This window comes from Perissodus microlepis, chromosome 13 (genome assembly GCF_051167445.1).
Source record: "Perissodus microlepis isolate ML-2025 ecotype Zambia chromosome 13, ASM5116744v1, whole genome shotgun sequence".
Classification (NCBI taxonomy): Eukaryota; Metazoa; Chordata; class Actinopteri; order Cichliformes; family Cichlidae; genus Perissodus; species Perissodus microlepis.
Window position 1 is genome coordinate 24,651,607 of NC_140473.1, and position 17,024 is coordinate 24,668,630.

Sequence of the window (17,024 nt, forward strand, 5' to 3'; positions counted from 1 at the left end):
CACATAAAATACAAGCATGTAAGGATACACGCACACATACACACACTCCCTGTTGCTCTCCTCCCCAAGAGCCCAGTGTCCATTAAGAGAGCCATGAATCTAGCACTAAAGCTGGTTTTACAGAGTGGAGCAACAGGACGGGTAACCATTCACACACAAACTGGAGAGGAGCGCTGTGTGTGTTTAGTGTGTTATGTGTGTGTGTGTCCATGACAACCAGGTGCCTCTCAGACGTATATGGAGGAAATGTTGGCCACTTGAAAAACATACATGAACTCACTGGCTCTGACTTTGCTGGCTTTGCAATTCCTGTCGACTTCTATATAGGACTTGCCAAAAAGCAAAATCTAAACAGAGGGTGGGAGAAACAGGATTAAGAAAAAGTGTTCACAATACCAGAAGACAAAAAACCAAGACAAAGACAGAGAAAAGAAATTAAAAGGGAGTCTGCAGCTGTCACATGTGACCCCAGTCCCTCTCTTTATCTCTGTTCCTGCTTCCCTTCACACACATTCAGACAGTCTTGGACTCAGTGAGCCAGTCATCCATCAATGCCAAAGAGAGGGTATGGCTTGAAGCCTGGCTTTACCCAGAAACAACATGGCTATCCTGCACACTGCCCACTCCGCAAACACCAGTGGACAGAGCATGTGTCCTTTAGCCTTTGGGCTTAGATCGAAATGTGTTTATGTGTGTGTGTGTGAGTCTCTGCGTGTTGCTCTTTGTGAATGTGCAACGCTCTGTTAGCAGCACTCCACTTTTCTGTGTTTATGAAGGTTTCATGGGCAAGGTTGCATATGTATTTGCTTTAAAAAACAAATACAGTGTGTGTTTTTCTTCCCCGTGTACACAAACACACCAACTTAACATGCACACACACAAACATCTCAGTCAGAGAGAGATGACCACCGTGTCACACAGAGACAGTATTGCTGACAGGGCTTGCAGTGGGGACTGTTGCAAACACACAGTGGTTGACCTAAATCCCCCCATACTGCCCGTGTCATATCCTGTCTCTGCGCGTGTCACTTCCACCCGCTGGCTCACAGCGGCTATCGCTATGGGGATCCCTCTGAGTGCCCAGAAACTAGCAGAACCAGCAGACATCTATAGTCAGCAAATACAAAAGAAGGAGTGAAAGTAAAGAAAAGGAGCAATATTTTGACATGACAGCTTCTAATGCATTTTTAAAATTTACATACTGACATCTAAATTTACCTTTTTAATGTCAGCTTACCTACTGAAAAAATCCAGTTGCTAGAACATTTTACCACTACTGTAATAATCATTAAACACGGGTGTCCGATCCAGTTCATCTCACCAACACTGGCTGGCAACTGCCACATGTGTCAGTGCCGGCAGAAACATTCTCATTTTATGCTTTGTCAACAAATCCCCTACATGGAACCGTCACATATTTTAATTGCATAAAATCACTGTCAGTCCTCTGTCTGTTAATTGTGGGAGAAGCTGTCCTATTTTCCTCGATATTTAACTTTGGCACGCAGCACTTGATCGCCGTCCTGCTGGTTCACTTCACAGTAGTGTTTGATCAACATGAGAAAACATTAGCGTGAGAACAACAACAACTGACTAATGGTGGCGAGTACGACAGCGACCATGTGTGCTTCAACACAGATCCCGGGCATTCACATTGCGCCGCCTTTCATGTTTTGGACTACCCCCTCCTCTACAACAAAAGGAGGTTTAAAAAGCAAGAGAGAGGAGTGGGGATAAAAAAAGGAAGGGAGTAAAAAAAAGAAAGGGAGAGGGGCGAATGAAGGGAAATGCAGGTTTGGCCTAGGGCAGCGTGCTGTGATGTAAGAGAAATAGAGAAAGTGAGGGGAAGAAAGAGGGCAGTAGGGGTGAGGAGAAATGGTGTTTTTTGTAGTCAGTCATTGCACATGGACACCTATTTGAGTGTGCAGACACACACGCGCGCGCGTGTCTACACACACTTTTGTTGACATAATACAGTAAAGACAGGGTTGTGTCTGCACAGGCTAAAGTTTCCTGTATGGAACTATTGTTAGCAACAGACTTCAAACCAAGGGAAGAAAATATTGTTCTTGAAATTATTTTCACATTTTTCCTCAGTGTTGAAATCTTAGGCTGAGGTCACATCTAGTGAAAAGTGTGCAAGTGCGTGTGTGTCTTTTTTGGGGGGGGGGGTTCCTGTAATGTCGAGGAGTTTCAGGCTGAAGCAACTTGACACAGCTGCAGTGTACGAAACAAGCTTCGGGGCATAGACTGAAACTTGGCCTGCTAATTCCAAAACACACAAACACACACCTCAGAAGACTTTCTGTGAACAAGTTCCAGCATCTCTCTCTTTAGCCTGTCAGCTTGCAGAACACTGAAACTTCTTGTCATCTGCTCTCATTATTTCAACTGTTTAACACAGTTTATTATTCTTCCAATAGGTGGATCTTTTTTGGTAATCAACTCTTCCAGATATTAAAACATTTCCTTCAAAGTGATTCCTTTCGTTTGTGTTTTTGTGTGTATTTGTGTATTTGATGGCAACGTTTGCCAGATGCATTAATGACATTTTTAACTACTTTAAGTAGTGACAAAACAGACTGGACACACAATATGAATGCCTTATTGAGCAGGAAATATGCATGGCAAATAGAGGTAGTAAGATTTAAACCTAGATTTTCCTTCATATGCTTCAGAGGCCTTCACACCACCTAACCTGACATTCTTGTTCTTCCAATAACGTTTTTTGTGGTCTAACAACATCTCAGTTCCAGAGCAACATTACTGGAACCCGAAAACAAAACAAAAAAATTAGATCCTCAACCTAAGTTGAATTAACCAATTTATTAGGTAAAAATAATAAACAGCAAGTGCTTCTTGTCATTCTTCTTTGCGTGTTTTTCCTCTCACCTTGCTCCACTTATCTTTCTTCCCTTACTTGCTCCCCTTCCCTTCTTTCACCTCTTCCTCTATGTTCCCCCTGCCTGTGCTTTCAGAAACCCGATAAGCAGCATATGTATGTGCCATGCCCCCCTTTCCTAAGTAGCCTGAACGTCCGTCCACTCTGCCCTTTTAAATACTACCTCTCTTTCTCATTCTCTCTCCCTCACTCTCACTCTGTGCATGCTTTTAAGACGTTCGTAAAAGGAGGTCTTATTGACAAAACAATTGCTCGGCGGGGCTTAAACACTGCCTTTAAAGGGGTATTATTAAATTGCAGGCAGGAAGGGGAGGGGCAGCCAACAAGGGAAACCTGATGACCTTGCCATCGATTTTTACATCACTGGAGCGTTAGGAGAACTTAGCACAGAGATACTGACTGTATCCAGAGAAACAGAGAGTAGAGAGAGCGAGAGAGAGAAAAAAAAAAGACATTTTATATGTTACGCATGGAGCTTTTAGCTCCTGGCTCAGTCCAGAATGATGTAATTGTTCGAGCAGGTAAAAGGTTGTATTGTGAAAGAACATGTCCATACTATGGTTGCCGACAGATATAAACACGGGTCTATCACCAGATCTAAATCGAATTATTCCTCGACTTCTTTCTTTACCAATCAACTGATCCAGCTATCTTTATATCGCATGCTGAGGAGAGGTCAGTTATGAATCGTCTCCTTGAGACATGAGAATTCTTTCCCCCTATGGCTCCATCCCAGGATTGCTTTTGTTTTGTTGACATGCCTCTGAAAAACATAACCAAACAGTTTGGACAGTGTAATCCAGCTCTCACTTAGTAGAACATATGCGCTTGTGTTCCTAAAGTACATGCACTCGAAGAAACAAAAGAACTTCTCTTTTTGGAGATCCTTTTGAATTTTTTTTTTCAGTATCATAATTGCAATGCAAATAAAAGCCTGAAAGATTTGTTTGATTTTGCACACAGATTTTATCTCTTTTCTGTCACGCTGTTTGCTTTTGTCATGCAACACCAGGCCTGTGAGGTGGCAGCAGTTTGTGTGTAAGTTTTACAGCTCAGTGAAATAAGATGAGATAAAAAGCAAAAACTTTTTGTAGCCCAAAATTATTAGAAGACTAAAATAATACTGGAACAAAAAACAGATTAAATTTACTTTGTTTTTTTTTTTAAACAACACAACATAATGCATACTATAAACTACTAAAAACTATAAAAAAATACTTTCTTTGTGGTTGATTTATTCTTTAGAATTTACAGTACAGGTTTGTTAATGAACTTTTAACATCATAAGCATTCACATGGGTGAGTGCTCTTTGTGACATACTATACTGCTCTATAAAGTCTATGGGAGACTTTGCACTTATGTTTTAATGTACATCATTCTGTTACTCGTTTATGTCAGGGGGCGTGAGAAATTTCTGTTTGCTATAGAATATTCTTAAATTCTCTGTATATGATTCTGCTTTGTAAATGTGAACATGTATTGCCACACACACGCGCACACTTTTGCCATTCAAATTGAGATTCCCTGGTGCAGCGTATTTCTGCCAATAATTCATGAGTGATCTGCGCCCCTTGCCGGCCTTTAGCATTTTTATTTAATCTGCTGAGCCCTACCGCGTGCTCACTCATCAATAATGCACACCAACATGTGTGTTAACACATCTATGGTGCGGGAGACAGAGGGAGAGTATATGGTTGTATTGCAGTGTGCGATTATGCAATATATGTGAGGTAACACACATTGTACAGTACAATAAAGAGATTGTATGTGTCTATGTTGATGCAGGGGAAGAAAGGAAGAGTGTGTGTTCTTAATGTTCTGACGAGAGTTTTTCTTTGTCAGTTGTTAAGTCGTCCCCTGTTGGGACAATAAGCACGGATCATGGATGACCCCGGTACATCCTGAGCTGTTTAACATGAATTCATTGCCCATGGCCTGCATGTGACTGTGAAACACACTCCCACTAGGCGTTTTATGCTTTTGGAAGTCTTCTTTTGCACCCATTTTGCAAGCGAACACACGAGATGTGAAGCGTGTTTGTGTACTCATTTGTATATATGTCTGTGAGTACGGTTTTCCAAAGCACTGACAAACAGAATCACATCTAGGAAAATTGACTTCACTAAATCAGTAGGTCAGAAGGTAACATCACTGGGGGTTGCTATGGAGACACCCAATGACGGGGCTTCCCAACCAGCACAACAACATGACTGTGAAATGGCAGTTCCCCTAACGTAACCCCTCGCTCTCTATTACTCTGTCATTGTCTTTCTTTCGTTTGTTTCTATCATCTTTTCCCCCCTCTTCCATTTCTGCTTAGCCTCCTTTTCTCTTCTCTCTTTTTTTGGTCAGTTTCTTTGTCTTTATCTCTTTGTCACTCCATGTTTTCACTTTATTGTTTTCCTTGATCGCCCTTCCATGCCACACTGTACTGCTCGCTTGCTCAAACAACCGAACCATGCATGGAAATATGCCTGTGGACAAGCGTGTACACACATACACACGCACGTATACAACAAAATGTGAGGGGGCAGCGGGATCCCAGCATGGAGGGTTTAACAGCTAATACCCCTTAGATTAACCACCCCCGGTCCCTCTCTTTTAAACACACACACAGACACACACATCTTCTACAAACCAAGATTAACCTCCTACGATTTACACAGTGTGTGTTGGTATTGCACAAATACACATGCATACACACCTTCGGGGTGTGTTGCTATTCCCCTACCAATAAATATAACAAACAGATTGAGAACACACAGTCAGTATTAAGTGACCAAGCTACTGTTCATGTGACTGTCTGTGACTCACACACAGACACAGGCGTGTGTGCACACAGAGTTTGGCTTTATCTCAGCTGTAAGGATTGATCCCCATGGATTTCAGAGGGGTCACGTGATCTGATAACCTCTAGGATTCCCCCTGGTCCGGAGACCTTTTTTCACCAGTATGTGTGTGTATTGTTTTTGGCCTGGTATAAAATGAATTCTCCAAAGACTGATACATCATACCCTAATCTAACGTCTGTCTGTCTCTGAGGTCTCAGATTAAACAATGGCTGGGAATAATGTTAACATCATTAGGCCACTGGTAATGGGGAGTTATCATGTCTCATCTCCTTTTCTTCCCTTCTCCCTTTCTCCTTCTCTTCATCCATTTTTCACTGTCTGCCTCTTCAACTCTCACTCCTCCTCTTTGCTTTTTCTGCAGTCTCCACTTTCATGCTCCTACCAAGCAAACTCACTGATACTTTCAAGGATTATTTTAAGGGCTGCTTAGATCAAACACCCTCTGCAAGGGCCCTGCCTTGGTTACCCAGACTTGAGCCCCTTTAATTAGACATGGCTAATAACACTAAGCATGTGCTGATAGCCATCTCTCTGATAAGACTAGCCGCAAAAGGACACAGGGCCTCCTTTTACCTTTTACAGTATTACCTAAGGTTAAAATGGATACTTAGCAACCTTATTTTATGGCTCAGTCCATGCCCAATTAACAGGCCAGTTGGCACTTACAGAGCAGTAATTTGCAGAGGCTAGTTAGCAATCAGCCTGTCCGCTAATATGCTAGGCTGCTTGCTAACAAGGACATCTTCAAATGCCTTGTTAAAAAATAAGTACTAAATAATAACAATAATATATGGTCATTTTGTTCTCCGACTGACTTTCGTTCACTTTGGGAACCAAAAGCCTGCAGTCAGAGTAATTGGATGCAGTTCCTTTGGCTATCACGCTGTTCTCCCATATAATCAGCTCCCAGTTTAAATTCAGAAGACAGGCCTTAAAATTTTCCTTTTTAATCACAGGGCTGGAGCAGGTGACCCTGCCCATGCCTTAGTATGCTGATGCGGGTTTGGGCTGCTGGGGGACTTCCCATCTTCTCCACTCCCTTATTTTCACTCTTGATGCATTTATATGCCACTATTGGATCATTAACCTTTATCTACTCTCTTCCATAGTTTGTGCTTTATCCTCGTCTCTTTGGGCTCTTTTCCCCCTTTTCTTTTACTCCTCACCTTCATGTTAAAAGAGAGTTTGTCTGATCTCTGGTATTTTCTGTCTAATATTGTAGGATCCATACCTTAGTATATAAAGCACCTTAAGGTGACCATTGTTGGGATTTGGAGCTACACAGATACATTTGTATTGGACTGAACTGAGTTGTTAAGACGAAGGTAACTAAGCTTCTTAGAGGATTTTTTTTTTTTATCCAAATCAGAATATACAGTGTTTCCTGTTCATATTTTACTTTTCAAATAATTTGAAGTACTACAGACTTCAGGATAATTTGCAAAAGAAAAAAAGAGGAAAATTCAGGATAACAGAGTGTATAAACTGAATAAATGTATGTTTTAAAAATTTACAAAGAGCAGATGAATGTTAAATGATGTTCTCCAAGTGTTTAAAACAAATGCTAATCACAGTTAAAGGTAAGCCTACAAAAAGCCACAAACCCCAAAATAAGACAACCAAAGTAAAACCCTATAATTAGTCTCAGAGCAGTAATCATTCTTTTATAAGTTGTGCATCTTGGATGATTTTATTGGATGTTTTCAGATAGTAGTTTGATTCTTAATTAACATGGATTCTCATGTTTGGGCCGAGTTAGGCTGTTGGTTTGGAAAATCACTCCAGGCCATATCTCTTTAGATGGATTGATCTAGGTGAGGATGATTCAGTAAATGGTGTGTGCGTGTGTGTGATGAAAATAGAGGTGGAGTGGAGGCATTAATTCTAATCATCAAGAACTGGGATAGCCTGGGGGGTCAAACTCCTGAAATCGACTGCATGTAAACTCTGAAATGACTTACCAGTTGTTCACTTGTAGGATCGTGAGTCCTGTGTCCTGCGCCAGCTGTTTCTTCTGTTCTTCCGATGGGTAGGGATGCTGCAGGAGACAGAGACACTTTAAGAAAAGGCTGACCACAAATTGTTTAATGAAGCTTCTTGTTTTTTTAAAAAGGCTTTGATGTGTCTTTTAGCAGGGAAAGAGATGTTGCAGGGCACAGGTTACACATACACAGTCGCACATACAAAACCATGCGCTGTAATGAGACCTAGAAAATGAGATGTGTGCTCATGCTCATTGGTGCATAGGTGTCAGTATGTGCCTGTGTGTATGTCTATGTATACTGTAAGTACATCTGAGTGTGTGCACATTAATGTGCCACCCCCTCCGATCATTAATGGAATATGAAATCTTGTAATTAATGGCAGCCAAAAAGGCAAGCCAATTAGAAAGTTAAGTGAAGTGGAGAACCAGCTCTAGTAATTAGGCAGCCTCTTACACAAATATATTCGCGTCAATGGCCCCCCTTTCACCCCGCTGCATATGTAATCAGAGAGTGGGGAATATGTAACATTAAGCCGATGGAATAGAGACAAGAGGATGTAAAACTTGCGTCTTTATTGCTGCTGGTTGCTTTTATCCTTATTACAGTGTGTACAATAACATGACTCTGTTAAGTTTGTCTTTTTGTTGCAATTATTTCTATGGCTTAACTGCACAATATGATCCCTATCCCCAAAATTAAAGAATGCCATCAAAACATATCACTCAATGCTGTGTCGAGTCTTATATCGGGTGGAGGGCGAAAAAGTTATATGCATACACCCAATAAACTTTCATTTTTCGTAACTCTTAATGTGTTTTAATCAAACTGCATCACCTTGATTTTAGAAGACATCCCCTTTTCACTCATTTGTGCAACAATAATATTAACAGGTAAAAGATAAAAGATCCTTCCTCCTTATTCGAGGATCCAAATTGGAATCTGAATGATTTTTTAATTCATTTGAAGACTAACGAATGCATCATGGACACGAAAAGCCCGAAGTGACTTCTAAAGTCAATGTTTAAATATAAACCAGTGACTGTGACCCCTCCTATCAAGAAGCCAGCTGAGAACAGTTAAATTTGAGCCACCTGTTTAAATATATAGAATGAATAAATGGGATAAATGCGAACTTGGGGAGTGTGTTGATTTATATTGGAGTAGGGGGTATCACAGTTGCACGGAGCCTTGTTCATGGAGTACAATGTGCTGTTCATGACTCAGACAAGACATGGACTGTGCAGTACGGCATAGGCAGGCCGTAAAAGAGGAGAAGAGGAGGGAGGGGAAAGGGAGCGATGGAGAGAATAGATTGTTGAAAGGCTAGCACAAACTGGAGAGCTATCTATAATCCAAAAGGCTGTGTATACATTTACAGAAGGGATACATCAAAAACTAAACAGCATGAGGATAATCTGGCTTAATGATCCAGTCAGCACTATTTTAGCACACTGCTTTTCAATGATTAAGTAGTAGTATTTAACAATGACTGTCTAAAAATCTTATGCTACTGACTTTAAAGAACAAATTCAAATATTTTTAGGTTAATTTGCTCTCTTAAAAAATAGGCCGAGTCGAGCTTAGAGTTACTCGCAGCGCTAACATGTGCTTCGATAAAATCCCAAGTTATTGTGTTCAAAAACAGGCACCACACATATGGCTGCTGTATGATATTTGCAGTACATCTATCAAGGGTATGTCTCCTTGTTAGTCAATCAGATGTGCAAAATTAGTGCGGCGCCAGCTTTTTCATTTTTTCATTAAAGCTTTTTCAGTGCATAATGAACAGGATTGTGTTTAATGCTGGAACCACCCAGCACAGCGAGGGGAGACTGATTTTTTCCCAGTCTTCCCTTGTCCATGTGATTGGTTGCAGGGAATGGGAACACAAGGAGGCTAATTTCATGCACAAAGTTATAATTGCATGTCGCCTCTGGCCAAATTTGTGTCCAGTTCTTTTTTTACAACCGTTTTTGTTCGCCTGTACGTGTGTGTGTTAGTGTGCATATATGCATGTGAACTGCCCATACATATGCACACACATATACACACAGTGCTGTTTCAGTGTGCGTGCAAGTTGCCTCCATATTTTTGCCCAATCAGATAAAAACCAAAGGAAAATAACTGCAGAAAATCTGAGGCAGCACTTGCCTTCCTCTGTGGGTGAAAGTGAGAAAACATTCTTACGGCTTGTGTCATCCGATGCCCTGATGCATTGCTTTATATATCATATCTACACATACACTTCTGACATTTTAATCTCAGCTAATCATGTGAAAAACATGTCTCTCTTTGCAACAAAAAAGATGATTGAACATGAAAAGATCAATGTGTCTATTCTGCTTGTCACAGATCTGTGGAGTGTCTGCCTCGTGATATCAGGGGGATCCAGCCATGCCAGAGGCCACAATACAGCACAAATACACCCTGTTTCAATGTTTCCCTTCCTTCTAGCTTACGAGCACAGATACGCACTTACACAGACAGATGCATAAATAAAATACACAAACAGACAGTGTGTGTGACTATCTCGGTCTCAGCCTACAGTAATGGAAGAAAAATGTTCTTACAGCATTTCATTTGACACAAATCCTGCTAGTGGTAGAATGTAATAAGTACATTTACTTAAGAATAAACATAAGCATAAGGTTGAGGTTCTTTTAATTTTTATACAATAATTAAATTAAATATATAAAGAAATGCTTAAAAGAAATCAGGCAGAAATAACGTCATTTATTCAGTGTCAATTTTTAAAAAAAAAAAGTATGAGTATTTTTATTGTTTACAGTTAAACGCATATTATGCTGATAACACAACTTCCAGGACAATCAAAGAACTTCAGTACTTGAGCACTGAGACTTCTACTTTACATAAGCAAACTCCTCTACAAGTTTTCACATACAAAAAAGTCCTCACTTAATTTAAGAGTTTAGAGGAAGAGATAGCCATGAAGCCAGAACATTAAAACTGTTTTTCTCCTCCTTTTTTCCCTAAACCTCCAAATTAGCTCCTATCTGTCAAAACACTGTGATTTAGTTTCTTGCTGAGCAACAAGTCAGCCAGTTTTAATATTGTCTGTGAGCGATTCTGGTGTCTTAACGGCCTTTGGCTGAGGTTCAGTGGGTTGAGAGAGAGAGAGAGAGAGAGAGAGGCCTTTAGTGAGAAAAGCAATAACATGTTCTTTAAAAGAGCAGATGGAAAGTTTCTGCGCATCCTTCCCTCCCTTCCCTCCGCCTATCTTAATGATATGTCTTCTCCAAATATACAGCTCCTTTCATGAGAATTTCCACCCTGCTCTCCACTGGGCTCTGAGCATGTGGGTGCCAGGAGGGGTGTGCGTTTTTGCTTCCTTCTCTTCTTCGTGTCTTATCAATCTGAGTATGTAAGAGTATGGGTGTACATTTCCGTTGTACATTTTGTTTGTCCGATAGAGTCAAAGATTTTACTTTGCTTTGCCCTGCAAGTTAATATGTGCACAGAATTGAATATGTTTCCTTGTTCTTATTTGAACCACTGAGCTTGCATGGTTTACAAGTAAGTTTAGCTGTGCATGGTCTGAATATGGTGTGTGTATGTATCTTTGCGTGCAGATCTGTGTGTGGGTGAGTAACAGAGCATCAGTAACATCCCCTCCCTGTCTGACCGTCTTCCTCTCTGACCTCCTCAGACAAGAACAAGAGCGGGATAGATAGAAGAAAGAAAGAGGAAGAGGGAAGGGGGAGGCAGGAGAGGAGACATGGAAATGGATATCTGGAGCCCCAGGGTTTAAAAAAGAGATAAGAGCATGAATATTCTGTAGGCCCCCTTTTTTACTCCCCCGTCCCAACCATAACCCAAGAGAAAACTATTCTAGGCATGACGGTAGGAAAAAAAAAAGTGAACTGCTACAGTTAACAATTAAACATACAACAAAATAGGAATTATATTACTTTTTCCAGATTTTTAAAAATATTTGAAATAATTTTAAAAAACACTTGAAATAAAGTATCATCAGGTTGAGCTGGTAATAAGGCTCTGAACACATACCACTGAAGTAAAATTTTAATTTCGTGAGGACTCGAATAGAAAAACTCCACAGATCTAAAAGTGACTTAAAGTAGCCATAATAAATTACTTAAGATATTATGAAAGGGATGAAAAGTTGTTCTGTTAAAGACTAACATTTTTAAAGTTACCCGACCTAAGCTTCACGCTAGCTACCCCGGTAAAAGTCTGATTTCATGTCCCGCATGTTTATTTAGTTATGAGAAACATTAAGTTATGATAGCTTAGTATATGGGAACAAGCATTTGCTTGGTGTCATTCCCTAGTTGCCTTTATGATGACTGAAATTTTGACCTTTACAGCACAAAGTGTCTCTTGATCTCATCTGCTGGAGTAAAAATTCTGATAAACTTTGACACAAAAAAAAGAACAGAATTCCTAAAAGGTCACAGCTCCCCAATTCTTGTTTTGTGCCGTGCAAGTCTCACCTGAATGTGTTGGTAGTAATAAATGGGCAAAAGGAAAAAGTAGTCTCTTTTGTTGGGGAAGCACTATATGACCATGAAAGTCGGAACATTTTAAAAATGTCTTTATCGTGCTGTTGTTCTTCTCTCTTTATCTTGCCTCCTCAACAAAAACAATTCTTTGTTATTATCTCTGTCTCGCTGCCTTTTCCTCTTCTGTATAAAAACATTTTCTTTCCTTGTTTTACTTTTGATGGAAATTTGTCTACAATTGTTTCCATTTTCTATATATAGCTTAAAATCAGCATCTTTACTAAACATGTGTGATTACACCTTCATAACCAGTTTCACTGTAGCCACACTTCTCTGTGTTTCTTCTTTAGCCATTTGCATTAGGGTGTTATCGTTGCATATATTTCTATTTAAAGCTACACTTCCCAAGCCTCTGCGCTTCCCATTAAAAAGGCTTGACACGCCACATTAGCTTTATAAAACTGCAACCATGAAACAGGATGGAGGGAGGAAGAGGAGAGAGTAAAATCATATGTTGTCACAGCCATGTGACGTCCCTCAAAAAAGAGGCCATGACACTGCACAATCTGTGGATAACAGACATGGGTCAGTGGTATTTTCAGTTAGCTTATTTTAACACCAGATGGTTGCAGAAGGCCACAAGGCACAAAGATGTTAGAAAATGCAATGATAACAGTAAACAAATTGGTAATATGCAACACTTCACCCTAGTGTACCACTGTAACCAACAAGATACCCTTCGAAATATTTGTAAGCAGGCTTGTGAAAGCAGCATTACTCTCCTGACCTGAAACCAAGCAGGTTAAACACCAACAAAATAATGGACGGTAACCAACTTGCATGTACCACTTAAGGTAAAAAGTAAACAGCCTTGACTTGGCCAGATCTCTTCCCCTCACTGTTCCCAGGTCAAATCTCTGTGGAAACCGAGCTGCCTATCAGGAATGCCTGATGGCTAATCCGGAGGCCTTTTTGGCTAGAAGGGCATTACTGTATCAAACCAAACTGTCTTCCACAAACATGCATGCACACATGCACACTCTAAAACATAGGGTTTACTGGAAGTGTGGCCTTGCTCCTGACAGACGAGCATGAGATTACCTTAAATATTTGGAGAGCCGAGCACATTGTTATGCTAACAACAAATACCCTGAACCCTGAGCACGAGCAGACTTTAAAACAAGCGTTCCAAACTGTAAGCCTGTTCTATCTCATACAGCAAGCTTCCAATTTCCCAGTTTTATTTTATTTTATAATTTTTTTTTTTTGCTCATAGAGTCAAAGTTTCATCTACACTCTGTGTGTGTGTGTGTGTGTGTGTGTGTGTGTGTTCATGCTGTGCTGTGAGAGCTACGCCATTTCAAATTCCTTTCTGTGTAGGTGGCATCGACTGACATCCCTTTGACTTCATTAGGGAGCAGGGACCCAGCAACAAAGCTGGCTCTGGGAGAAAGGGGGGATTAAAGAAAAAAAGAAAAGGGAGTGAGAGTGAACAAAACAACAACAGAAGAAAAACAAAGCACCCCTAACCTAATTTCCTCTGATTCAGGCTGCTCCGACGCAAAATAACTAAACAGTGCAAAAACAGATCTTTTGAGAAACTCAAAATGAACCAACTACGAGATGAGAGATGCAGAGTCTCTTCTGTCTGAAAAGACTGTGCAAAATTAAATGTCCCCTTCTTAGCACTACCCAAAAAAAGCAGGAACAGCCTTTTTTATCATACTGGTCTTCAGTAAACTAGCTCAAAGCTTGTATGAATAATTCATAAACCTCTTTTTTTCTGGTTTTCTTTTTTTTTTGGGGGGGGGGGGCTCGATATATGCACCATAAATTGCAAAGAAGCCCCCTTTCAAACTGTTTTTGTCATCAAATCTCTCCATCTCTTTTCGAGATGAAAAAAAATGTAGAAAAGCAGATGTTCTTGGGTTTTTTATTCATTAATGAGCATTGCCCTCTCAAAAAACAGCTTTTGTTGATTTAGGGAAATCTCACAGCGCTCTTGCCTATGGGAATGAGATAAATCTAGTTAGCTGGTGACGCAAAGGGTGAAAAGTATGTCATTAAAGCTCCGGTACAAAGTGGATTAGACAATGTACAGCATTACCAGCTTCCACAGAATGATAATTGATGATTAGTATCATTCATCACTTTAGTTAAACTCTCAGGGCACAATGCAGGACAGCAGCCACTGTGTTGCAATATAACTGGGTGTTAAAAAAACAACAACAACTGTGTGCTGTGTACAGTAGGGTGTGTCTCTAATGTATGTGTACACTTAAGCTTATAGCATGTAGGTACATGACAAGTCTTTAGAAAGTGCCATGTATACGTACAATATAAAGGGTGAGGTCTGTTGGTGCTGATGGAAAGAATCGTGTGTGTGAGAGTGTACTTTCTGGTTGTTTTCACTATGAAGGCGTGCTTCATTAGTCCTCCCTATTCCAGCACAGGGAAGGCTAAATTTATTAAGGGGGCCGGATGTTGCACAACACCTGCTGCTGTGCTTCCCTCTGTGCAATAAAGAGAAGGGAGTGCAGCATGCTAGCTAATGCTAGTGGTAAGCACTGCTCGTTGGACTGAGGCTGATGAGCTGAGGCTAATTCAAGGGGTGATTATGTAGTTTGCTGGACCACTAAACCTCTTTAAGCCCGTAATTACCGCCTATTTGAGCGAGGGGAGGCACTCCAAAGCAATCGGCACTTGCACCAAGCAGTGCAGAGAACGGCAGCCACAGCTGGAGGTGGGCTGCCTCAGGGCTGCCTGGGAATGAGGGGGTGTGTAAATAGGGAGTAACAGGGATCCAAAAAAGCATCATCCTAGTAAGGTACCATAGAAAGCTGAGAGAAACCAGTGGGATGCCCCTTGGAGCACAAGCATGCTAGCTCCAAGCTACAGTGCTTGGAGCTACCATTCTAGCACTGATCTCTAAGCTTGCAAACAAATGTTCTCTTGTTATACGCAACTACAATACATGGAAGTTGTTACACAGGGCTGTAAGAAACTATGAGCTATTACTGGTGAGTTCAAAGAAAGAAAACAAAAACTACTGCACTAAAACGTAGACTTTCTAAACACATAAACCCTCAGTATAAACTAAGGATGAAGGTAAGAGGAGAACAGAGACATGTCATTGTGGTGAGAAACTGTAAAGCTTTTTTTAGACTCATGTCCATGACATACAAGAGGGAATCAGATTCTCAGATTGCACTTCGACCATGGGGGAATACATTTCATTTCACCTGACTTTCAAGGAAATTTGACTTTACGTAATGCAACTGAAATCTGATCTCTCAGAGGAAGCAATTTGGGGACCACGGCACATTCTAATAACCCCGGCGATATTATTATGTTATTATCATAATTACCCTTTTGCCCCCAACGTTTTAATTAGAAACTCACCACTGGCCCCTAGGGGGGTGAAAAGAACCTGGATTGGGGGGAATACTGAAACTAGGTAAAGGTATTTCACAATTGCTCCCTTATGCTCTTTAAAGCAGGTAGTAGATAGAGGAAGGTTACAGCCACTGTTATTATAAGATGAAGCTTTCACATTCACCTCCTCTTTCTCCCTCTGACATCTCTGTCATTCAGAGTGCACCTACACCCCTCTCTCCTTCCTCTCCGAGTCCCTCTAGTTTCCTATCCTTTTCACCCGTCACCGCCCCCTCCATCCCTCTGTTCTATATTTAGCTTTTTCCTTAACTATCTGGGGCTGCCTCTGTTTCTAGCTTCTTTTCTCCCACCTTCATTTAACTTCTCCCTTTACAATTAGCTCCCATCTTTTCTGTCTTCTCTTTCTCCTTTGTGAAATGCCTCCTCCCCCCTCCCCAATTTCCTCCTTCTGCTTCATTCATCTCTCTCTACCTCCACATCTTCAGCAGCAGAGGGCCTTCTCCATCAGTGCACCGCTTTTGCAAATCAATGACTTAATCTGTCGTAACAAACAAGTGAGCAGCATCCTCAGTCCTGTCCATGTCCTGCTAACAATATAGACAGCCTCGAAAAGAGTGAAAGGAGCAATTAGAGAAGAAAGCCGGCAAATATAGTGTGAAATATGCTGCGTATAAATAAAAGGATGACTTTAAAGACAAGAGTACAGAAATACATGAGGATCTTACTCTGTGTTACAAATATGTTTGGAGAAGACGTAAAAGAAAGACAAGTCAGTGGAAAAGTGAGAAAAATGACAGGGTATGTGCATTGGTATAGGTTTTCCCAACACATCTTCTCTGCCAGCCCTCAGCTCTGCTCGACTCCTCTACCATGAGTTATTGCCTGTCTGCATTCACCACCTGGTTCACTAGCTATGATTTCCCTCACTCCAATGGACACACAAATATACACGCACCATAGAAAATACACATAAACGTACACATGCATGCTTGTTTGTGTGGGTGTGTGCGTCACAGATGAGCGTACAACACACACCTGACTGAGGCACCCTGGATCAGCTGGTCAATAGTACACTACCAACCTATAGGCATACTATCCATGCCACCTGCCGCTAATGGATCATAATCCTGACAGGGGTTATTTTTCTCCCCAATGTAAAAATAAGAAAAAAACCTTTATCACAGGATTATGAGACAAGTAATTAGGATATCACCAGATCTCATCTATAAATCATGGTTCTCTCCCCTGTGCTCTTGTGCCATTTCCCCTTTGAAACAGCACAAGAGCGCCAATATTTCCATGACATCGGGGTTCAAGACCATTAAAATGTAAGGAAACACAGCTGTACATTATAGAAAAAAAGGAAGTAAAAAGGGAGTGAAGAAAGGAGGAGAAGGAGGGAGAAGT

General features: G+C 40.8%; 1 protein-coding gene across 1 annotated transcript in view; it reads right to left on the minus strand.

Moving 5' to 3' along the window:
- meis1b (Meis homeobox 1 b) overlaps nucleotides 1-17,024 on the minus strand; it is a 77,374-nt gene that overhangs the window by 15,847 nt on the left and 44,503 nt on the right. The window contains exon 9 of the mRNA XM_084949480.1: nucleotides 7,717-7,793. Coding sequence (XP_084805606.1) covers nucleotides 7,717-7,793 — 77 coding nt within the window. The remainder of the gene's footprint in view (nucleotides 1-7,716; nucleotides 7,794-17,024) is intronic.